Source organism: Diabrotica virgifera, chromosome 8 (genome assembly GCF_917563875.1).
Source record: "Diabrotica virgifera virgifera chromosome 8, PGI_DIABVI_V3a".
Taxonomy (NCBI): domain Eukaryota; kingdom Metazoa; phylum Arthropoda; class Insecta; order Coleoptera; family Chrysomelidae; genus Diabrotica; species Diabrotica virgifera.
The window spans coordinates 42435081-42461915 of NC_065450.1; the positions used below are offsets into that span (position 1 = coordinate 42435081).

The 26835-nt window shown below is 31.4% G+C and overlaps 1 protein-coding gene across 1 annotated transcript in view; it reads right to left on the bottom strand.

Annotated features, from left to right (window-relative positions):
* Positions 1 to 26286, bottom strand: part of LOC126890143 (synaptic vesicle glycoprotein 2B-like) — a 68257-nt gene extending 41971 nt beyond the window's left edge. The window contains exons 1-3 of the mRNA XM_050658993.1: positions 26208 to 26286; positions 10593 to 10790; positions 3716 to 3878 (exon numbers count right to left, since the gene is read on the bottom strand). Of these exons, the coding sequence (XP_050514950.1) occupies positions 3716 to 3878; positions 10593 to 10790; positions 26208 to 26286 (440 nt within the window). The remainder of the gene's footprint in view (positions 1 to 3715; positions 3879 to 10592; positions 10791 to 26207) is intronic.
* Positions 26287 to 26835: the final 549 nt, after the last annotated feature.

Consider the following 26835-nt stretch of genomic DNA (forward strand, 5'->3'; position numbering starts at 1 on the left):
AAAAGGTAAGTAATATATTTATTTTAAAACCCCAATAAAAGGCTACAATTACAAAACAGAACGTTTTCGCTCTAAACAGAGCATCATCAGTGTTCTTTGCCTAAAATAAGTATAACCATAATTAGTGAAGACACAATAATTTTAAAGTTGACCAAGATAGAAAATTAGGTTATACTCACAAGCTCTACATGCTAAGCCACCAAAAATACATGTGTTAAAATGTCGACTAAAAGTCTTACATTGAAATGTTGTATACTAAATCCTGGCGATGGATGAAAAATATAAAGATACCCTAAGGCATTATATGACTATTCCACGAAACACGTGGGTGGTTAAGTCGCCAGTTGGCCAGTCTTATGGGATTTGTTGCTTTTCCCGTGCCTCTTTGTAGGTCCATTTTCCATAATCAGTTTATCCCTTCTCCTCCCATGTATTTTACCATTTCTGGATCTGTGTCATCATCCCTTCCAGCTTTACCCGTTTTTGTGTTTGATACTTCTGTATTATTTCTTCTCTACTTATTTGCTCTAATTCTGTGTTCTCGTTATCTTGATATGTTTTATTTCTATCGTATATTATTTCATTTTTAAATTTATTTTCGGAGCATTCTTTCCATACTTTAGATATCTGTTCTGCGCATTTATGTGGATTTGGTTTGTTGTATCCTGTTTTCCTTTGTTCATATGTCTGATTACGGAATTTCAAAAAACAAGTATTATTAGTGATTGGATGCAGCGTAGTGCAAGAAGAATTGCGTTAAAAGAATTTAATAAAAGAGGAGCTGGCTTGTTGCGTATATTCAGAGGCGGCTTTACCTATTGTGCAGGGTGTGCGGTGCACACGGGCGCCGGCATGCTGGGGGCGCCGAGCGCCAAGGAGCGGGTCCTTTACTTTGTTTCAACATAAAATAGGCTTTAAAATGATTAATGAAAAATTACATTGGCAATTAGGCGCGATTTATAGATTGCAGCCCGCCCGTATGTCCGTCCAATACTCCAATAAACGGGCGGCAATCTTTTGATTCGTTTGAAGACATATCAACAATGATTTCGAAATAGGTTGTGGAACCTATAAAGGTCAAATTGCTTGGGACTTGCCGGGCAATTTCAAAGGCGTTTGTACACGTGTCGCGGGGTAATTTTGCGAAATAAGCGTTAACGGAATGGATTGTGTATTATATTTAAGTTAATATGTAAATATAAAGTAAAGCAGCTTTTAAAAGGAAAATTTTCTTTCCAAAATGATATTAGTATGCTAGTAGATTTTCTTTTATTACTACCACAATTATTGCGATTTTCAGCGGAGTCAGAGCTTCTCAAAAATTATCCGTATTAACAATTTGTTGTTGATTTTTTTAGTAATACTGAAAATACGTAGTTCATCCTAGATTAGATTAGGGTAGGTTGTTCTGACGCTGTGAATACCTATTGGCTTCCGACATCATTTATATTGCATTATTTACATCTGGATTTCTGTGTACATTATAAGCGTACATAACACCCTCTATACCCTATGTACTAGTACTAGATAGGTACCTATTCGTCTACTCCATTTTGACTGCGCGCATACCAAATAGTCCTCGGGCCCACATATAAAATTATTATTTATGACCTCACCGTCGAAACTTTTTGTACATACTTGTTATTTGGGTGGAGTCGGACAAATTTGGAGCTTGGCGTATTATGGGGCGTTTGTCTGTCAAACTGTCAAGAAAAAAAATTTATAACCACATTGGTCATTTTATTTTAATCAATAGTTTTTATCATATAAACAGCGAAAACAATTTTGTCGGACAAAAATATTGGGCCATATGACGCGTCGGACACGCTAAATATGTCAAATTTATGAAAATAATAAATTTATTACCACATGGCTAATTTTAACAGAATCTACCATAAAACATTTTTACAATAATGTGGTAACCTTGTCGGACAATTTTCACGGGGCTTATGTGCAGTCGGATGCGCCGAAGATGTCAGTTTTCTGGAATTTTTTTATTTACAACCATTTTTCCGACAGAAATAGGAGGTTATAAGTAATTATATTCTAAATAAAAAAATCTAGGTGTCCGACAAAAATATTGGGGCAAATCGACAGTCAGACAAAACATTTAATTTTTATTAGTACTATAAAAGTATAACTATACTTTTAAACTATACTGGGTTCGTGAATCCTTTATCTTCACAACCATTTTTCCGACAAAAATAGAAGGTTACAAGTAATTATATTCTTAAACAAAAAAAGAACGTGTGTGTACTTTGTACGCACGTAAGAAGATATTCTTCTATTATATAATAGGTAATTTAAACGAAGTAAATATACTTAAAAGGTTATTTGTATTTTATTTAAAAATCAAACTAACTTTCTTATCTACCACTGTCAAAAAATTTTTATTAAAACAACCAAAAATAAAAAAAAATATGAATCGCCCAGGAATTGAACCCGCGTCATTCCAATCTCAGAGCTAACGCATTATCCACTACTCCATCGAGGCCCTAGAAATTGACATGTAAGTTTCGGATAATTACACAACACGGCGACATATAGTGTAAAAATGTTATGCTTACATAATATTTTATTATTTTACTACAGAGAAACACAAGTCCAAAAACACAAGAATTATAATAAATAATACTTCCTAAAAACACTAATATATTCTTTTAATGACTTATTTGCACGGTTACAGATACATACATACCTATCTTGAAAGATTAACAATGAACTACATACTGTCAGTGTGCGCAGGCGCGCAGATTTATGAACAATTTTACCTTCAATCGATTCGCCGCTAAAGAAGAATATCTTCAAAAATGTAATTGTCTGACAAAAATGTTGGGGCAAACGAACAGAAAACTTAATTCTTTTAGGTTATCGACGCCCTTAGAGTTGTACGCCGTAGAGTTGTACCCAAAATTTTCCAAAAAAATTTCCGACGAGAGGGAAAATACTCCTTGCACAATGACGAACATCGTTCTGTAGTTTCTTTTCTCGAATTTTCAAAAAAAAATTCCGACAAAAGGGAAAATTTCGGAAAATTTTTTGAAAATTTTGGACCCATTATTATTGTCCGACAAGTGATCCAATATGCATAACACATGTAAAAAAACAGTACAAAATAAAAATGACATATGTGGTACTAAATAAAAAAATTCGAGGAAATTGACATCCTCGGCGCATCCGACTGCGCATAAGTCCCGTGAAAATTGTCCTACAAGGTTACCACATTATTGTAAAAATGTAGATTGGTAGATTGTGTTAAAATTAGCCATGTGGTAATAAATTTATTATTTTTATAACTTTGACATATTTAGCGTGTCCGACGCGTCATATGGCCCAATATTTTTGTCCGACAAAATTGTTTTCGCTGTTTATATGATAAAAACCATTGATTAAAATAAAATGACCAATGTGGTTATAAATTTTTTCTTGCATAAAATTGATAACTTCGTGACAGCTTGACAGACAAACGCCCCATTACCATAATGCGCCAAGCTCCAAATTTGTGCGACTCCTTCCAAATAACATGTACAAAAAGTTTCGACGGTGTGGCCATTTATAATAATTTTATATATGTGTATATTTGAGTTTATTTACGTTACTCAAGAGTCCGTTTTGAACCGTATTTTTAACAAATTAAATAAAAAATAATAAGAGCAAAAGAAAAACTCATTCCAATACTTAATAGGCATAAGATTAAAGTGTCCAAAATACTTACATAAATCCACAAAAAAACTTAGCTACCATCAACATTACAAAGTTTTGTGACAATGCTGCTACAATATTTGCAAGTCCGTTTAAAAAATATCCCCATAAGATTAGTTTCCTCCTTCCAAATATATCACAGATAATTCCCATAAAGACACCGCTAGTAATCATACCTTAAATTAGAAAACCGAATATATTATGTGAAGAAATAAAATATCTTAATATTATCTTTATCTCAGAATGTCCATAAAATGTAAATTGCGAATTAATTTCAATTGCCCCATTAAATCTTCTGGATAAGTTGTAAGTTGCTTATTATACAATATAATATGACAATATCAAATATTTCATAGCGAAATATTACGTCGGATTAAAAATTATCAGTCGCCTCAACACTAAGCCCTATATTTCAAAATAGAGGTAAAGGTCATATTAAATATAGCTGAGTATTAAATAAACCCATCATAGACATAAAGTGAGGAGAAAAAAAAACGGTAAAAATTACGTCTTTGACCTGGTCGATGCCGGGCCCCGGTAAAATGTACCGGCTGTACCCCCTCTCGGTAGGCTTGTTAGTGCAAGAAAGGACAATTTAGTGTTAGTGCAAGAAAGGCGATTTTTTCTATTGTTTGCACTGCAGTAAAAAGCTAAGTTGACATAAAATTATAAAATTTGATATTTTAGGACATTAAAAAAGCTCCAAAATACCGATTTTTGAAAGTTAAAAAGTAAATTTGTTGCTTCGCAAACTGCAAAATAACTGAAAATCGTTATTTGGTAAATAACTTTTATTAAAACTAACGTAGAACTTTGGTGCTTCACCCAAAGATGTGTATTGAGATACTTCACAAACCTTCAAAATTTGGGACCGATCCATTAATTAGTTTAAAACAAGAATGTGTGTGTACTTTGTACGCACGTAAGAAGTTATACTTCTGTTATATGATTTCAACGAAATATAACAGTTTATTTATATTTTATTTAAATATTAAACTAATTTTAATACTTACTACTTTCCAAAAATTTTTATTAAAACAATACGAAAAATAAAAAAAAATAAAAGAATAAAACACACGCAAACACATTGAAAAATGAAACCAAAGAAATTATTTCTGAACAATTGTTGAGAAAATTTTAACTAAATACGCATTTTCTGAAAAAAAATATAATAAATATACTTACAATCATAAAATGTATAAAAAAATAAAAATTTGCATTGGGAATTGAACCTGCGTCTATCAGGTTTAGAATATTTTGAACTCACCCCAGGCAGAATTTAACTACCGAGACATGTGAATGAAGTGGAAATCTATACCTAGCAACTAAACGTTTTAAAAAATTTTTGACAGTTGCTTATTCTGTTAGTTTAATCAAATAAGTTTGATTCTTGTGGAATGAAAATACGACAAAATATAGACTAAAAAAGCAATATATTAGATGGGGATTTTTGTTGGTAATCAAATTTTGTAAATCAAAGCATTACCTACTAGCTAGATAGGTCCATTTTCCAAATAGGTATTTACCTAATTTGTAATTTTTTATTACAATACTGAAACATTTACAATAAGGTACGTACCTGTTGCTTTTAAAAACTATTTAAAAAGTCACTACAATTATGAACTTGCTTTTTGTCACTGTCCTCACAACAATAAAAACTAATATACACAACATTTTTTTTATCCAGAATCTCCATTTGAACAATTATTGACAGATGATTTTAACACCCAATCAGATCCCTCATAACGTTTCATACCATACTGTCGGTGTGCCATTGCGTACACCGGTATGTAAAAATCTTTTTACATATGCGCAAACCTGGCCTTTTAACACGAATTTTCGAACACATAAAATTGGCCTAGAATTTGGGCCAAAGTTAGCCATGTTTTTTTTTTTTAATTCACAGCTAATTTGTTGATAAGAGTTAAGGAACCTAGTATCATTTTAAAGATGGGATATTTATTTTTTGTCCCAAAATTTACACAAACATTGTCTTATCACAGGATCCTCTACGAATTTTCAAAAATGTTGATCAAATTTTGACTATGGGGAGTCTAACCTACAAATCCACCGAGTTCAAAAAATACAGAACAAGCAATTTTAAAGTACTAAAATTGTCTATATCTCTTTTTCTTTCTTTCTTCTAATTTCTTTTTTTAATTTGTATTGTAACAAATCGGCCCCTTTTACGCCGTCTATGTAAAGAACGCGTCGGTAAGGAACCAGCGACGATGTGCCTTTCCGGAAACCTATATTAAGTGGCCCAATGCCCCGTTGAAAGAGATGTACAAAGACCCTATTTTCAGTTTTCTGTATTTGCGGTGTGCAAGTACTCGGAAGGGATACGCGAAACGATCGTGCGCGAATAGCGGAGAAATATTGCAACTTTCTTAAATAATTCATATTGTCAATTGAAATTGTCAAATTGACGTACATTTCATACCTATTGTCATTTAAGAAGAAAAATTATATATTGCTTCACAATATTGATATGATATGCAATTATTATATAAAGGTAAATTTAATTAATTGTATTTTGCTTGCAGTACTGCATTTTAATAACTAATTTTATTTACTACATACAATTGTTTACGTTTTAATAACATAACCTATATCTTATTTTTTCCTCTTATTATTTTTTTTTGACTATGGCCTTGACAATTATCTAGTAACCAGGACCATACGATTGGCCCACGGTTATTAGACTTTATTACGGTTGTCTTGTCCGACGGTGGTGGGGAGACTTATATTTTTGACTTTGCGTCACAAGAGTTTACATTCCCATATTTTTAAATTATTTTCGATCATTAAATGTGTGTTATTGTGTATACATGTGTATTATTTGTGTTATTATGAAATAATAAGACAAATAGTACACATTTTATCTTATACCGGGTGGTGAATCGTAAAAAGGGCCATAGGAAACTCAATGTAAAATTCTGAATTGTTGAATTCCTGCTTCCCTAATTATTCTACATCAAAAGTCATGAGAGATTACTTGTAGAGAATTAAAATCTGTATTAAAATCAAAAGTTAAAATTGTTCTACGATTTAAATGCATTCCAAAATTTTAAAAATATGATGCATTTGCCACAATAGGTATGCGTGTAAAAGTAAGGCCACACGTTACTATTTAACTGACAGTGCTCACACCATTGACTGAATAAAAAAATCTTTATTATTAATCCTTTCTCCGCAACTGGGGGTATCTTATCAACTGTATTGTTTTTAAACAATAGATGATAAAATAAAAATATTGACAGTTCAAAAATCTGAACATTATTGCATTGTGTGTGGCCTAAGTTTGGGCTGAAAATGTATTACATTTTTACAAAATTTTGGAATATGTTTAATAATTACGTAGACCAATTTTAACAGTTATTTCCAATACAGATTTCAATCCTCTTCAAATAGTTTCTAATGTTTTTTGATGTAAAATAATTATTAGGGAAGCTGGAATTCAACATTTCAGAATTTTACATTGAGTTAATGCAAAACTTTGACGCATGTCAAAATTCTCAATGTGTTTTAATTGTATATATTTTTTTCGAATCCTGAGAAAACTAATAAACATTTTTGAAAAATTTAAACTCAGAATGAAATACCGAGGGCTGAAAGTCCCTGAAAACTTCTATAATGTTTATTTTAATAAGTTACAGGGCTGAAAATAAAAGAGAAGTGTGATATTTAATTTCAAATATTTCATTCAATAGAATCTCCTTGTTTATTCTAAGGGGCTTTCCGCCCTCGGTAATAATGTAATCTTGCATCCTGCGTTTAAATTTTTCTAAAATACTTGGTTTTCTCAGGATTCGAAAAAATCATATTACGATTCAAATGACAGTAAACTGTCGTGACGTAATCTCACCCTTAATGTTCATTGGTTAGTCGATTTAGGCAACCGTAGTAATGTCTAAGAACCGTGTGATTGGCCAATATAATTTAAAGTGCGAATAAAAGTGCAGAGCGAAGAAACCAGGTGTCGCTTTTCCGAACTTGCACGGTCCCAATAGTTTTCTGTATAGTTAGCATTGAGATTTTTTACCATATACGCTGTGAGCTCGTACGTAGAGGGGATATTTACAAATTCGCGAACGCCAGTAGTGACAAGTCTGTAAACCTTTACCGGAAATTTGACATAAATGTCAAAGTGATTAATTTAAAATTAAAATTAAAAACATTAATTATAAAAAATATTAGTTGGTCAAAGCTGTGGTATATATTTTTACCTTAAATATACTTACGTTTTAAATACTGAATTTAAGTTTTTTTACTGTTCCGTAATATTTAATTATAAATTATTCTATTAATCAGCGCCATCTACACGATAACTGTGAAAGTATCCGAAGTAAGAAATTCATATTTTATCAATAGAACCTCAAAATGATTAGCAAAGTCTTAAAAAAATCGATTACAATTTAATTACTTTTTTGCGTTGTAAATATTAAGCGATAACAATTAAATAATAAATTTAAAAATTACCGGTGAAAATTGAATTATAATCCGCTAGGAGCGCCACCAGCGAAGCTCAGAGCGTATACGCTCTGAGCTTCGCTGGTGTCGCTCCTAGCGGTTATTAATTCAACTTTTACCGGTAATTTTTAAATTTATTATTTAATTGTTATCGCTTAATATTTACAACGCAAAAAAGTAATTAAATTGTAATCGATTTTTTTAAGATTTTGCTAATCATTTTGACATTCTATTGATAAAATATGAATTTCCTACTTCGGATACTTTCACAATTATCGTGTAGATGGCGCTAAGATTAATTTATAATTACATATTACGGAACATTAAAAAAACTTAAATTCAGTATTTAAGACGTAAGTATATTTAAGGTAAAAATATATATGGGCCATTCCACGAACATACGCCTGTTTTGGATTACTTCGACAAAGAATATTTTACTGTGCAACATAAGAAGTACGAAAGTAAATGGCGCTAATAATTATTCCAATAAACAACAATGTAATTTGCAATTTACTTTCGTTCTTCTTATTTTGCACAGTAAAATATTCGTTGTCGAAGTAATCCAAAACGGGCGTATGTTCGTGGAATAGGGTATACCACAGCTTTAACCAACTAATATTTTTTATAATTATTGTTTTTAATTTTAATTTTAAATTAATCACTTTGACATTTATGTCAAATTTGCGGTAAACGTTTACAGACTTGCCACTACTAGCGCTCGCGAATTTGTAAATATCCCCTCTACGTACGAGCTCACAGCGTATAGACGAAAATACACCATTCGATCGTTTATCGTGCTTTTCTTATAATCAACCTCAAAACCTGAGATAATTACCTTAATTTACCTTTACAGTATTTAATTTCTACGTAGGTACATTACAAATGTTCGAGTTGTTTATTTTATTAATTAATAGGCAGTCTTATTTGTTTTAACAATTTTCGAATTTCTTCCAAAAATCTATTTTTTAAATCATAGTATCATTAATAATCATAGAAAAAAATTAAAGCACACTTTAATAAATAAATTATTTTTAATAAATGAATATTGATTGTGTGTGCTTATATTCATTTATTAAAGTGTGCTTTAACTTTTTCTATGACTAATAATAATATAATTAAACAAATATATTAGATAAAATAACATGGCTAACTTTTTCCCAAATTGACCTAGGCTAGTAACTATAAAAATCTTATCCATAGGAAAAATCTTTTTACATAATATATACGCAAACCTGGCATTTTAATACGAATTTTCGAACAAAAAAAATTTGGCCTAGGTCAATTTGGGCCAAAGTTAGCCATGTTATCTTATCTATTATATTTGTTTAATTATATTATTATTATTATTAGTCATAGAAAAAGTTATAGCACACTTTAATAAATGAATATAAGCACACACACAATCAATATTCATTTATTAAAAATAATTTATTTATTAAAGTTATTCTACAGTAGGAAAAATGAAAGAATACCCATGAACGAACATATAAAACACGCTGTATTTTCCTGTCACCGTGTCACACAAAAAATTGGCCAGCGCAAGTACATGTAATAATTTTTGTTACTTGTACTTGCACTGGACAATTTTTTTTGTGACACCGTGACAGGAAAATACAGTGTGTTTTATATGTTAGTTCATGGGTATTCTTTCATTTTTCCGACTGTAAATGTTTATAAACCATACAAAACTCATACAAAATTTCAAAAATTTGGCATTAGGATTTTTGACTATAATAAATAATTTTTTAACTTTTTTTAATACATTTTGAGAGTATCACTCTTCTACTTTCATTTGGTATACGCAGAATTGCCCTATCTTCATTATATTCTGTCTTATGTTATTGCAAAACAAAGATCTCTGGGATAAACAAATAAAATAACTTTTAAACTAATATTAATTGATGGGTCCCAAATTTTGATGGGTTTGTTAAGTACGCCGATACCCAACTTTGGTGGATGAAACTCCAAAGTTCTACGTTAACTTTAATAAAAGTGATTAACAAAAAATAACGATTTTGACTTATTTTGCAGTTTGCGAAGCAACAAATTGACTTTGTAGCTGTCAAAAATCAGAATTTAAAAGCTTTTTTATTGTTCTTAAAAGTCAAATTTTGTAATTTTGTCAACTATGTAGCTTATTGATCTGCAAAAATTGGAAAAAATCGCGTATTTTACACTAAATTGTTACTAATAAAAAACGGCCCCCAAACTTTATGCAGGAAATAGATAGGTTTTCTTCCTATAAGTCTATAATAACTAAAAAAGCTATCAGATACCGGCTGGATAATTCAGTGTCACGCTCATGGTCTATTTGTTGCTTATGTCCCTGGAGTATTACCCAACAAAGATGTAACAAATTAAAAAAGATTGGAAAATATCGAATTCGTTATAGTGAATTATGTAACACATTAATTTACCTCCAAAAGATACCGCGGATAGAAGTCCCTTTCTTTCCAATGTCAAATTAAGGTCACATTCAGCTATAGGTAGGGCATATGGTAATCCCATCTGCTCAAATGCCTGTACAAATGAGGCTGGAATAAGTAATATTAGTAAGTAGATGTTAAACTTTCCAAATCCAGTAGCTACAATGGCCTCTTCAAAGTTAGCTTTATCTAAAAAAAATTTTAAACATTTTCAAAATAGTGAAAAATAAGAACTAAAAAACCGCTACTAAGCAATTAAAATCTGATAATTATTTTTTTCTAAAAATGTATGAACATTCTCAATTTCTTTGTAACACGAAAATGCAGCAGCTTCATAATACTATGGTCAAATCTGAGAGTGCAGGAAGAGTCTATACTGGTTTCGGGGGTTGTTTCCCCCTCATCAGTAGTCCCATATCCTCCTCTCTCAGATTCTTTCACGTACCACACTTTGGGCCCTTCCGAATTGCAAAGAAAGAGATGTCACGGATGAACTAGGGCCATCTACCGAAAAACAAAGTAAGTTATCAATCGAAGTAGCACAGAAAACGACAATAAATATCGTCTCCATACCATCAGATTGACAACAGGTGGAATACTTTCTTTGGTTACACCTCCTGAGATTTTAAAAATTTATAAATCAAAGAGGATGCCGAGGAAATTAAGATGAGAGAATTTTAAATAATTCACAACTCATCTGCTCAGCGTGCTAAAAGCTCCAACAAGAAAGATTTCTTGATACTCAAACAAAAGAGTAAATGAATTAAAAATGTATAAACATTCTCAATTTCTTTGCAAGCGAAAATGCAGCAGCTGCATAATACTATGGTCAAATCTGAGAGTGCAGGAAGAGTCTATACCGGTTTCGGGGGTTGTTTCCCCCTCATCAGAGGAGGATATGGGACTACTGATGAGGGGAAACAACCCCCGAAACCGGTATAGACTCTTCCTGCACTCTCAGATTTGACCATAGTATTATGCAGCTGCTGACTTTTCGTGTTGCAAAGAAATTGAGAATGTTTATACAATTTTAATTCATTTACTCTTTTGCTTGAGTATTAAGGAATCTTTCTTGTTGGAGCTTTTACCACGCTGAGCAGATGAGTTGTGAATTATTTAAAATTCTCTCATCTTAATTTCCTCGGCATCCTCTTTGATTTATAAATTTTGAAAATCTCAGGAGGTGTAACCAAAGAAAGTATTTCACCTGTTATCAATCTTTTGGTATGGGAACGATATTTATTGTCGTTTTATATGCTACTTCGATTGATAACTTACTTTATTTTTTTTCTTTTTGTTTTTTTTTAAATGAAAATATTTTTAGCGACCTTGTGCACTTTTTGGACGGGGAAAAAGTATTGAATTCGCGACCGTCATAGCTTCACCGAAATAAATTCTTTACGTATATCTTTATGTGTATCTATCTACCTATATAAATATGACCTATATACAGGGTGTCCCGAAAAGATTGGTCATAAATTATACGACAGATTCTGGGATCAAAAATAGGTTGATTGAACCTCACTTACCTATATACAATAGTGCATACAAAAAAGTTACAGCCCTTTGAAGTTACAAAATGAAAATCGATTTTTTTTCATACATCGAAAACCCTCAGAGATTTTGTATTGAAAATGGACATGTGGCATTTTTATGGCAGCAACATATTAAAAAAAATTTAAGTAAAATTTGTGCACCCCATACAAATTTTATGGGGGTGTTGTTCCCTTAAACCCCCCAAACTTTTCTGTACGTTCCAATTAAATTATTATTGTGGCGCCATTAGTTAGACACATTATTTCTAAAACATTTTTACCTTTTAGCACTTTTTCGATAAGCCAGTGTTTATCGAGATATTTTGAATATTTGTCGAATCCACCACATATTTGTATATGGTCAAGTACGGTTATAGAGACCTGTTAATAATCTGAAAATTTATTTATAATTTACATTTTTAGGTATATTTTGAAAAAGAAGCTACATCTCGATAAAATGTGACTTATGAACAAAAGACTAAGAGGCAAAAGTTTTAAAAACACTGTGTTTAACTAATGGTACCACAATAATAGTTTAATTGGAACGTACACAAACATTTGGGTGGGGGGTATAAAGGAACAAAACCCCCATAAAATTTTTACGTAAATATATTGAAAAAGAAGCCGCATCTCAATAAAAACTGGCTTATCGAAAAAATATTAGGAGGCAAAAAGTTTTAAAAACGTGTTTAACTAATGGTACCACAATAATGAATTAATTGGAACGTACACAAAAGTTTGGGGGGGTTTAAGGGAACAAAATCCCCATAAATTTTTTGTGGGGTGGACAAATTTCACTATAATTTTGTTTTAAGATGTTCCTGCCATAAGAATGATACATGTCCATTTTCAATAAAAAATCTCTAATAGTTTTAGATATATTGAAAAAAATCGATTTTCATTTTGTAACTTCAAAGGGCTGTAACTTTTTTTGTGAGCACATTTGTACTAAGGTAAGTTAGGTGCAGTCGAACTATTTTTGACCCCAGAATATGTGGTATAATTTATGACCAATCTTTTCGGGACACCCTGTATAAATACTTAGTAGCTATATAGGACGCACGCAACGCGTATATAATATAGGTATAGCACTTCTTTTTTGATGAGGAAAAAGCATTGAACTCGTGACCGTCATAGCTACCGGGTATTAGTAATTTTTATACTATAGGTTGAATTGCGTATAAGTTCGGCTGAAGTTATAATTGAGGAGGAGGGATAGAGTGTGTACCCGAGGGCGCTTGCGAAGCAAGCGCCTGATGTCACTTTCACTTTCACAGAAGTTTTCACTTCTGTCGGCACTATCTCTAATGCCATTTTTTGCCATGGTTTGGAACCTTTAACAACGTAATTACATACAGAGTGAGTTTTATGTATGGAACGCCTAAATTATCTCGGAAACGGCTTGCACAATTTTTAACAATTTTAAAGGGTCTTATGATACGGCCGATATTATAGTGGTATTTACATTGTTGTCAGATCTTCCGTTTTTCTGAAAATTTAATGAACTTTCTTATTTTAAGTGGGATACCCTGTATATTTTTTGCGTTTTGTAGTCCTTAAGAAATACTGGTTATTTTTTATTCTCCATACCTAAATGCCGTAATTTCGCAGTTATTTATACATATTTATTTAACAAAAAATTTCAAACAAATTATAAATATTTTGGCACGGTCACACATTATTTTAGTTTCTTTGGATCATTTTAAACAAAAAAAATACCTTGTAATTTTCTCTAAAGTTGTTCGTTTTTAAGTTATAAACAATTTAATATTGGAAAAAACGAAAAATGGCAATTTTCAAGGCTCGTACTGTAGTACTCAAAATGTTCTGTACTTTAAATGGTGGCATGTTGATTTAATAGGCAAACTTTTTACTGTTAATGGAGAAATTTATATTTTATGTCACGAACTTATTTTCAATTATGCATATAGGTACCTATGTATGTAAGATATTGGTGATTTCTAAGCAGTTTAATTATCATAGATCATAATTGCCAGTTTTTATTAGTTCAACATAATTAGCACAAAAAGGGATTTGTTAATTAATTGCTAATAAGTACTTAAGGTAGGTAATGTAAAAATGTATGATTATATCTGTGACATTTAAAAAATTAGAAGAATGTTTGTTAATGTGTTTTAAATCTAACACCTATTCTCTTTATAACAAAATAAAAAATGAAACTTTTAGGCAACTTTTAGAAATTTTGAATAAATCTGGTGCACAGAGAAACCTACTAAAGAAAAAGAAGATAGGTACAAAACTTAGATTAATGAAAACACCTTAAATCTATGGTACAAAATCACTATTGCTGCAATTCAAGAAACAAAATGGCTAGATAATCATATCAGATACAAAAGAACACACACTATTCTACAAACTGCTAAACGAACTGGACTGGCAGTAAAGACCTGTGACCTGTGAGTATAAACGGACTGGGACGTTTCGCCGTCGCCACTTCGCCGTCGGCCGTTTCGCCGTCGAGCCAGTTCGCCGTCGCCATCCCGGCATTGGTTAAGTTTACAAGAACGTGATAACATACTAACTTTTGTTTATACTAAATGTCAGTGTAAATAAAATGCTGATGTTGGTAGTTAAACCAAGTTATATTTTCGTATTCAACTATACATTGTTTTCGTCTGAAAAATAAAATATTTACAGTATTAAAAATATGAATATTATCAGATTCCCGGAAATAAACAATATTGAGAAAAGGGATTTCAATTTCAATTGTTTTTACTGTATCAAAAATAAAAAACTTCATTATGCAAAATTGTTCGAAATATAATCGTTCGAAAACCATTCAAAACTTATATACAAGTAATAGCGACGGCGAAATGGCTCGACGGCGAAACGGCGAAATGGCGACGGCGAAACGGCGACGGCGAAATGCCCTAGACCCGAGTATAAACCAGGGCGTTTAGAATAAAAAAACACCGAAATCAATCGATTTTTAAATACAGACTGTAGCGTGCAAACCCGCTACTTTGTAGAATTTATTTTAATGAGACCCACTCTGCATTTAGAGGTCCTCCCAGCTAGCTGTTGTTTTTCATTTTTAGCAAACATTCATTAGTCGTTCCATCTATACTCTTTTTGTGCACCCTGTATATGGTACATTCCATGTCAAATCACTCAGGCAAAAAATTTTGGATCTCCGATTTGTCTGAAAATTGGTATATAGCTTCTGCTTCTATTTAAGGTCAAAAAATCTTCTTCTTTTTTTCTCAAAATGTTATTTTATACGATTTTACAGTGATTTGGTGTTTATTTAAACAAATTTGAATTTTCTGTCGTAAAGTATCAATGAAAAATATAATATTTTAATAGAAAGGACTAAAAAATGTCATTATATGGCATTATAACAAGTTATTTTGAATCAAAACAAGTTTTTGATCAAATTTTATAGTGTAAAAAACGTTAAAATACCGTTTTTTACATTTTCCTCCATTCCCCTAATTCATCATCATCGATTTGGCTGAAAATTTGCCCACAGATAGCCAAAAGATAGGATTTTAAGTAGTTAGAAGGATTTGAATTATATTACAATACAAAAAAAGTTACATGCAGTAATATCAGACTCAAAAGTATATATTAGTCCAGTCGGGATAGCATTTGACCTTGAATGTCGAGCTGCCCAAAATTTAATTTTTCTGATCTTTAGGGGAGTCAATAGTAGCCTAAATTAAAATCACGAATGAATTCCTCCGTTACGTTAGCCGCCATCTTGATTTTAAATGAGAACCTGTTTTGCTCAATATCTCCGCCATTTTTAACTTTTCGACAAAAATGGTAGGAACTGAAATTGTTCCAAATAAATCGTATTTACAATTATTACAATTTATTTTTAACAATTTTTGTCGTGAGGTCGATATTTTCGAGTTAATTGTACTTACAGTAGACGCCTATATTTTTGACTATAATATTGCATGTAACTTTTTTGGTATTGTAATATAACTCAAATCCTTCTCACCACTTAAAGCCCTATGTCTTGTCTATCTGTGGGCAAATTTTCAGCCAAATCGATTATGATGTATTTTGGGAATGGAGACAAATGTAAAAAACGGTATTTTAACGTTTTTTACACTATAAAATTTGATCAAAAGCTTGTTTTGAATCAAAGTAACTTGTTATAATGCCATATAATGACATTTTTGAGTCCCCTCTATTAAAATATTATGTTTTCCATTGATACTTTACGATAGAAAATGCAATTTTGTATAAATAAACACCAAATCACTGTAAAATCGCATAAAATATCATTTTGAGAAAAAAAGAAGAAGAAGATTTTTTGACCTTAAATATCTTATTTTTACGTCTCGCAGAAGCTATATACCAATTTTCAGACAAATCGGAGGTCCAAATTTTTTTTTGCTCCAAAATTGAGTGATTTGAAATGGAACATTTTCAGTTTTAAAATGAAGTTAGTGATGCCCGATTTAAATTAGAAAAATTATTTCCATTTTCTCAAATAGTATTTATTGACAAAATATTGTCATTTTCATTTTAAACCGTTTAATTATTTCCAGTAGTCGTTCTTTCTAAATATTTTATTCCGAAGCAAAGTTATTTATCGATTTCTTAATGTTGTTCTGAAGCTATTTTCTTGTGGCATTTTTATAATCAAGTATATTCAAATGGGAAATAAGCCACAATTTTACCTAAAAATGATTTTATTAACGTTTCGACGCCCAAGTCGGGTGTAGTTGTCAAAATACAAAATAATACTAAATAAACAAAAATGTTGTTGCTTAGTAAAAAATTCTTCTAATAATTTATTTAATCTGACTCATTTATATCGGAAATTCAGACACGTATTATACATTTTAAAGTAGACGACTTTAAAATGATATTGTCAATATTGATGAGTTGCATTCCTGGGACGACTTTACTAAAAGATAGTTCATTCGATTACATGAAATCAATCCCAACTCAAGAATATCCGCCACAAAAAATCATAGCATGTGATCTGTCTTTAAAAAGACAACCAAATGCAACAGTGGCACTGAAATTCTCGCGTTAGAGATTCCATAGTAAATCACGAGGGAAAACCAGGAAAACCCTCGTGATACTATCCCGACATCGTAAGTATTTGGGTTTACATTTAGTTTACTCTCAAAACTAATACCAAATTCTAACTTGATATTTTAAATTTTAAATAATACTAAAATACTAAATATGTACTAACTCGATATGTTACTGATTTACTAATTGTGGTATTTTCTTTCTATTGACTTCCTCCTTTAATATGGGTAACCACATCCTACTGCATTCTACCGAGGAATTTGCGACACAATTGGTTTCATTTAGCATAATTAGAGCCGCTTCTTTGATTTTTCTCTTTTTACTATCTGCTTCTTTTAGGACTATACTTGAATCTCTCCACTGAACTCTATGTTCATTATCCCATGCGTGTTGACATATTTGAGATCTATCAAATTCTCTATTTTTTATATAAGACTTATGTTCATTTACTCTAACGTCTAATGGTCTTGACGTTTCACCTATATAAAATTGTTCGCATTCACAAGGCTCTAATTATGCTAAATGAAACCAATTGTGTCGCAAATTCCTCGGTAGAATGCAGTAGGATGTGGTTACCCATATTAAAGGAGGAAGTCAATAGAAAGAAAATACCACAATTAGTAAATCAGTAACATATCGAGTTAGTACATATTTAGTATTTTAGTATTATTTAAAATTTAAAATATCAAGTTAGAATTTGGTATTAGTTTTGAGAGTAAACTAAATGTAAACCCAAATACTTACGATGTCGGGATAGTATCACGAGGTTTTTCCTGGTTTTCCCTCGTGATTTACTATGGAATCTCTAACGCGAGAATTTCAGTGCCACTGTTGCATTTGGTTGTCTTTTTAAAGACAGATCACATGCTATGATTTTTTGTGGCGGATATTCTTGAGTTGGGATTGATTTCATGTAATCGAATGAACTATCTTTTAGTAAAGTCGTCCCAGGAACGCAACTCATCAATATTGACAATATCATTTTAAAGTCGTCTACTTTAAAATGTATAATACGTGTCTGAATTGCCGATATAAATGAGTCAGATTAAATAAATTATTAGAAGAATTTTTTACTAAGCAACAACATTTTTGTTTATTTAGTATTATTTTGTATTTTGACAACGACACCCGACTTGGGCGTCGAAACGTAAATTAAATCATTTTTAGGTAAAATTGTGGCTTATTTCCCATTTGAATATACTTGATTATTTACCGAGCCATTAATTTTTTTGTAATTTTAAAACGTTCAACTTTGCCAGTCTTAATAAGAGTGTCTTTTTCGTTATCAGCTAATACTGACCTTCAATTAATTTCTTTTACTTTCATAAATACCATGCTGGTGCCTTTTTGGTTCATTTCTATAATATCCGCCAAGTAGGTAGTAGCATCAAGTAACTACAGACCTAATTGGTAAGTTGTTTTTGTGGTTTTATCATTTAGTTTTTCGATCATATTTTTTATTAATTCACTAACTCAAATTTGCAGAATATATTTATATTTTTACCTATTTGTATTGTAAATTTGATTCATCCAGTAAGAAAATAATTTTGGGGTATTTATTTATTTATTTATTTTCCGTGAATGCTAATTTAAATTCATTAGCATCAGCAGTTGTGTTAAATATTAATTATTTTCAAGTTTAATTTATTACGTTAATTTTATAGAAATATGTGGGATTAAATTAATTTATTTTTATTCATTTATTTAATTGTATTTTGTAATTGGGGTGTTCGAATTAAAACATTTTGGGGTCTACTATTTGATTTAGAAGTCACCTATGTGATTTCCTGTGCTGCTGGTGGGGGATATTAAGGTTTTGTTGACTTGGGTGGTAGTGGCCCTTCATAAATTTATGCTGCGGGTTATCTACATCTTGATTTCTCTTCTAGGCACCCAGGAGAAGGACGTGGCCCTAGCCCTAACACGTCTGTTTTGGGCCAGAGATTAGTATAATCCCCAGATAAGTAACCACGTGAATAGTAAAGTAGCACTTCCTCGAGACAGTCACCCATGGGTTCGACGAACAGTTAATTAGCTCCGAAGGCAACCACCGTACATCAAATTTCCACCTGACGCCTCCCGAAGAAGATCTGGAGATGTAGATAACCTAGGACAGCACCGGAAGAAGCCTTCACACCACAAGCTAAGTTTTTAATTGAATCTTGTATTTGCCTGTCAGCAGAGACAGTTTTTTTTTATATAAAATAACTTCACAATGACTATAATGTAGATCCTGAATTATAACCAAAGAAATGGGAAAATAAAGTATTTATATCGAAATTCATTCCTTTTATTGATAGTTTACCGTATGCCTGGGGAATGCAGAGGAGTAGAATACAAGGACCCACATAAAGTCTCATGCTCGCCGTGTTGGTGTTGATGATGTTATGTCGAATTTGTTTCTTGGTCCAATGTTGGCATTTGGAGATGAGTTCGATATATATCATTGTCAATATGAACACGACAAGACACTATCGACTTTTTACATTGTATTCAGGATTACCATTCCATTGTATTAAGGGCCAGATTTTGTTAATTAAGGGTTTTGGTGGTAGTCGACCTTCCGGAACACCCATAGTGCCCGGGATGCTGCTAAGACACGTCATCTTCTAGAGTTTCGGGGATTTTTGGCACTAAATTGATACCAATAGATTACTCGGAGGTTTTTGAGGTTGCTGAACACGAATATGACATCAGAACCGACCCTCGGAGCACCTAGTGCCCAAGGTGACTGCTATGCACGTCATGTTATGGAATTTCGAGACACTAAATTGATACCAACAGAGTACATACTTGGCGGATTTTGGAATATGACGCAGGTGAAAACCTCATTATTCGTAAACATATATTATAACACGAGACATACATTTTACAGTAGATGACTTTAAAATGATATTGTCAATATTTTTGAGTTGCGTTCCTGGGACGACTTTATTGAAAGATAGTTCATTCGATTACAATGAAATCAACTTTAACTGAATAATAACCGTCAAAAAAATCAGAGCATGTGATTTATTTTTAAAAAGACAACCACATGCAATGATGACAGTAAAATTCTCCTGCTAGCGGTCCCATAGTAAATCATTACGAGAAAACCAGGAAAAACTCATGATAAACTAAATTTGCTCAGCCGAGATTCATTTTGACACATTCGAAGTAGGAAACATACAACACAAAAATCAACCAACAAAAGAATAATTATTGGAAATAGTGAGAGTGTATACTAAACTCATAAAATTTTGTGAAATTTATTTCTTCAAAATATTTTTATTTTGTACAATAAGTAATTTTCTCATTTGTTATCAATATATTATAATGGTGTAAATAAATAATTATTGATTGGCGTAAGATTTATGTTATTTATGTTTGTTTACTATTAATAATATTGGCTATGAGCAGGTATGTTTGGTTGTGTAGTAATTTCCAGTCACGTCTAGCGACCTAACTTCCCAAAAAAGAAAATTACTAAAATCACTAGACAGTTGTGTCTCAGATTAGCGAATTTAGAATACCTACTATCCCGGCATGGTACGAATATGGTCCTACATTTAGTTTACTCTAAATATTAACACCCAACCCTGAATATATGTGTTATTTTAAAACACAAATTATGTGTCCTCGATATTCGTCTTACTAATGGTGGTATTTTCTGTCTATTAATTTCCTCTTTTAATAGGGATAACTTAACTAGATCTAGACGGACAGGCAGCGCTGAAAAATCTATTTGAATTTACTAAAGCCAGATTTTTCACAGTTGATTACTGTGGGTGTGTAGAGAAACATACTACGGTCGGTCAAGCGAAACGTAGAACAGGGGTTACTGAGGGGGTATCAAAGTTGCTTTCCTACGAAGGCTGAATTTCCATTTACTAAGACTGAAAAGCAGTACACACATTCTAAATTAAATATAAATAAAAGTTATTATAGTCGTTCAGCTGTATGACGGGACAGAGCCGGTCGGTCGGCCCCAATAGTCGATTGAGGAAATGAAGCATTTTGGCTGGCAATTTTTTCATCCAGCATGGATTTACTTGAAATTTTCACAGAAGTTAGGGAATAGTTCATGGATCATTTTCTATATCATGTCGCTATCATACGCTAAAACCTTAGGGGTGGTTGCCACCCCATCTCGGGGGTGGGAATTTTTTATTACATTTTAACCATTTAATTCGATGGAAAAAGTGATTCTAAGAAAAAAATGTTTTTTACATTTTTTTCGTAAAACTAATATTTTTCGAATTATTCGCGCTTGAAAATAACAGTTTTTCGACGAAAAAATCGACTTTTTTTAGAGGGTTTTTTGAGAATACCTCGAAAAATATTTTATATATTTTTGGCGATAAAAAGTTTCTTCAAAAATGATTTTGTAGGATTTTTAAAGAGCTATAAGACTGTGTAAATTAAATTCCGTAAGATCCCTTAGTTTTTAATTGGGGTGGGTTTAAAGGGCTCGAACAAGTGGGTGTTTGCTGGTAAATAGAGGTTTTAAACAGCTATATCTGGTTAACTATTTACTGTGATGAAAATCTATGCACAGAGTAATTTTAGTCATTAAAAAAGCTATAATTTAGACGTTTACAATTTTTTTCGGATCTTCAGTATTTTCGGAGATATTTTGAAATAAATGGTGAACATTACCAAATTGCAAAAAATCAATTTTTCTTTAAACTCCAATTTTTCCAAAATTAGGCATTTTAAATGTGTCAACCTTCTTAAGTGTATTGATAATATACATATAAAAGGAACTGCAGAAAGGTGAAGACCAATTTTGAATTAGGAAGGTAGTTAGGGGGTTGTTTTCACTGATTTTTTCGTAGAGAAAAGCAGGTACCGACATTTTTTTAATTATGTCGCTAAATTTTCATGCTAAAAATTTTTTAATTTTTTTTTGAAAGATCTAATTGTATATTTGAAAAAAGATTATTTAAGTTTTCCTCGAAAAATGCAAATTTTTCCCATTATTTGGCTTTGAATATTTCAAATTATGCATTTGACGAAAAAAGCTAACTTTTAACATGCCGTATCTCGGTTTGTATTGGTCTTAAAGATATTATAGGAAAAGAATTTGGTTTGTGTTACGAATTTGGTTTGTGTTACTAAAAGATACAATTTTGATATCTACAGTTTTTTTGATTAAATGCATATTTTTCGAGGTATTCTCAAAAAACCCTCTAAAAAAGTCGATTTTTTCGTCGAAAAACTGTTATTTTCAAGCGCGAATAACTCAAAAAATATTAGTTTTACGAAGAAAATGTAAAAAACATTTTTTCTTAGAATTACTTTTTCCATCGAATTGCATGGTTAAAATGTAATAAAAAATTCCCACCCCGAGATGGGGTGGCAACCACCCCCAAGGTTTTAGCGTATGATAGCGGCATGATATATAAAATGATCCTTCGACTACTCGCTACCTTCTGTGAAAATTTCAAGTAAATCCATGCTGGATGAAAAAATTGCGAGCCAAAATGCTTCATTTCCTCAATCGACTATTGGGCCGACACCGACCGGCTCTGTCCCGTCATACAGCTGACTGACCATAATAACTTTTATTTATATTTAATTTAGAATGTGTGTACTGATTTTCAGCCTTAGTAAATGGAAATAATTACCTTCGTAGGAAAGCAACTTTGATACCCCCTCAGTAACCCCTGTTCTACGTTTCGCTTGACCGACTGCAGTATGTTTCTCTACACACTCACAGTAATCAACTGTGAAAAATCTAGCTTTAGTAAATTCAAATAGATTTCTCAGCGCTGCCTCTTGGTCTAATCCTACTGCATTCTGCCGAGGAACTTGCAACGCAGTTGGTTCCATTTAACATAATTAGAACCGCTTCTTTGATTTTTATCAAAGAATCGGTTTTATTTAATCTTTTTAATTTAAGCGGTCTTTTATTTAATTTTATTAAAAATTAATTTTACAACCTAGGTTTCCGAGGAGATTTCTTGGACTGGATAGTAGACTATTTGAACAATAGAAAAATGTTAGTTTCATATCAGAATTCTACTTCGACAGTTTACAATATTGATAAAGGAGTCCCTCAAGGATCTGTTTTAGGACCGCTTATATTTATTCTTTTTATGAATGATCTTCCTGATTACATTAAATCTCGTGTTATTACTATTTACGCAGATGCTACTGCACTAGCGATTTTTGCGCCTAGTAAAGAGAAACTTATATCATTTTCCAACGGTGTTTTTGAGTAATGTGTAGATTGGTCCAAAGCAAATGGATTAATAGTAAACGTTGATAAAACTCAATTTTTATATTTTCATTCCCAAAATGTTCTTAACAATGTATTCTCATTATCATTTAAATTTGACAATATACTTATTTCGTCAGTTACAATTACAAAATTTTTAGGTTTAAATATAGATGGACTGAACAAGTCAATGCAATAAATACAAAATTAAATAAATCCTTTTATGCTATTTCTAGAATAAAAGATACTATGCCGATATCAGCACTGATCAATATCTATTACGGCCTTGTTTACAGTCACATGAGTTACAACATACTACTGTGGGGAAATTCTATTGACAGCTGTAAAATTTTTGTAACTCAGAAAAAAATTATTCGAAAAATATTCGGGCTAAAATTTCGGGAAACTTGTAAACCAACGTTTATAAAATACAAAATCTTGTCATTCTATAGTCTGTACATTTACCACACTCTTCTGTTTGTCGAAGAAAATTTCAATCAATTTGAAACTAATGCTCATCGACATGATTACCATACAAGAAATTCTAATAAGCTCCGAATACCCCAGTATAAAACATCAAGATTAGAAAATAGTTTTAAATTTATGGGAATAAAATTGTACAATAAACTTCCTGGTGAAGTGCAGGAGATTGCTTCTTTTAACAGTTACAAAAATAAAATCAAAAACTTATTATTAGCCAAATGCTACTATTCAGTCAGAGAATTTCTTGAAGATACTGTATAAACCACTATCTTATTTTTATGTATAAATTGTTTGGTATATGTCTAAATATGTTACATTATATGTGTTAGGTGTTAGGTACCTTTATAAAATTTGTTGCTGAACAATGTTCAGCCTGTAACTACTGTTCTACAATGTAGAATCATCTCTGTGACTTGTCCTATACATTTTTGTAAGAATGTCTTTAAAGGATAAATAAATATTTCTATTTCTATCTTTTTACCATCTGTTTCATTCAGGACTATACTTGAATCTTTCCATTAAACTCTATCTTTATTTTCCCATGCGTGTCGTGATGTTTTACCCAAATAAAAATGTTTGCATTCACAAGGTATTTTATAAATACAATTATTTGTTTTTTCTTATTCATTGTTAGGTTTAGTTTTAGATAAAGCAGACCTCAATATTTATTTCTTAGCGTTTTAAGTTTTTAACAATACTATACAAAAAACTATCTTCCAATAAAGTCCTCTCAGGAACACAACTCACATAAAGATATTGCATTGACCTTTAAAATGTATTTTCTATGTTTGAATTTTTAATATGAATGAGTCAGATAAAATGACATTATTAGAAGAATTTTTTACTAGGTAACAAAAACAAAATGTGTTTAATTTATTAATGTTTTGTACATTAATAACAATTTTCGAATTGAAAATTGAAACGGTAACTAAACTCATTTTAAAGTAAAATTGTGACCTATTCCCAATAAAAATAATTCATTATTGTACTTATTTGCCCTCATTTGCTGCAGTAAAGTAACACTTTGTTGTACTGAAAGAAGAATTTTACTTTACCTGCCGCGATTAATCGAGATTGAATGTAAGTGGTCGATGGCAGTAATCGATTATTTATTTAAGTTAACTTACAATTTATTTACTTTAATTATTAAAAATATTTTACAAAATTTACGACACATTGTTATTTAAATTTATGTCAAAAAGTGAAATTCTGTAGCATTTTGTAATTACATATATTCATATAAAATAAATCAAAACTTTACCGATTTAGTAATTATTCAATATTCATAACTATCGATTAAAAATCGAAAGCGGCCATCATGCAAAAGTCATCTGTCATCACTGTCATGAAATTTGTAAATTGTACTTAAATTGTAAGTAAGTATTAAAACCAATATCAAATTGTTGGCGATCAAATTTTGTATGCAGCACGTCAGTAAAGACTCTTTATCGAACTCCTCTGTTATTCGCCTCACTCCCTATGCTCGCTCTGCTCATAATATCAGACTCGTTCGATAAAAAGTAATTTTACTGACTTGGTACATAAATAACTATTATTTATTTTTTTTATATTGTTGATTAGTAAACTTTTCTAATACTTTAGCAAAAAATTATAAAATTTATATAAGGGTGTAGGCGTGCGCGCAACATTTCTCGCCAATGTGTTTTAAATGCATTCATTTTTTCCGAATCTTGAGAAAACTAATAAGTATTTTTAAAAAATTTCAACGCAGAATGAAAGATTGCATTATTACCGAGGGCCAACAGTCCCTGAAACCGCATATAATGTTTATTTTAATAAGTTACAGGGGTGAAAAAAAAAGAGAAAATTTAGTGTGATTTTTAATTTTAAATATCTCATTTAAAGGAAACTACTATTATTCTAAGGTTTTCGTTCCGAGTTAAATTTTTAAAAAAATACTTATTAGTTTTCTCAGGATTCCAAAAAAATGAATGCAAATAAAGCATTTTGGCGCGAAATTTTGCGCCTACACCCTTAATCATTGTTTACGACTCTACAAAAGTTAAGCAGCGTTTAGACACCGCGATAAATCCGAGCAATTTATCGATATCGATCGAGTTGTTTCAATTTATCGTTGTGTGTAAACGGTACATCGCAGCGATTTATCGGAATTGGAGTTGGATTGGAGTTGGTATCGGATTGCATCAATTTATATGTAACGATCGAGTTGTTTCAGTTTATAATCAATCGCGACAATATATCGCAGCCTTTAAACAAGCTTTTAAAAAATCAATAAATCGTAGCAATTTATCGTCACAATAAATTGCTCGCATTTATCGCTGCGTCTAAACGCCACTAAACTATTTGTTAAACCCTCAAAATAATATTTGTAAAACATCTTACGTTTTATCTCATCCACTGGTGATCCTTGCTCGTTCGGTTTTTCGTTTAATATTTGTTTTAGTGTAAAATCCATTTCCATTTTTTTTTCTAACAAATGATGAAAGTAATCCTGTGCTAGCAAATTAAGAAAAAACTTTTACGATATCATTTTAAAAACGTGATTGTACTTTATTTCGCTTATCTGTCAACTATTTAAAATACTCTGGGCGAATTAGGAAAAAACAAAGACAATTTATTTACCAGTTATTTTATTGCTGGAATCGAATCTTATGAATTAATAATTTAGGTATAGTCTGGGCTGATTATCGGAGAATAGGCCATTTTTGGGAAAATTTATTTACCAATTGCTGGAATCGAAGCTTATGATTACATATATATTAATAATATAGGTATGCAAAGTCCGCAGATAGTGTGCTACTTTTTTTTAAACAAAATGGCCCCCGAAAATCGTGTTTTTTTTAATTATTGCTCTATAACTCCGAAGATTTTAACTTTACAACAAAATGACTCAAATAAAAATTCACCGCAATTAAATTCTGCATAGAGATATGTTTTCCCGATCTGCTCCGACGAAATTTTCCTCGGAAAATGCGGGTTTTCTCAACAAAATCTTTAATTTTCAAATAAA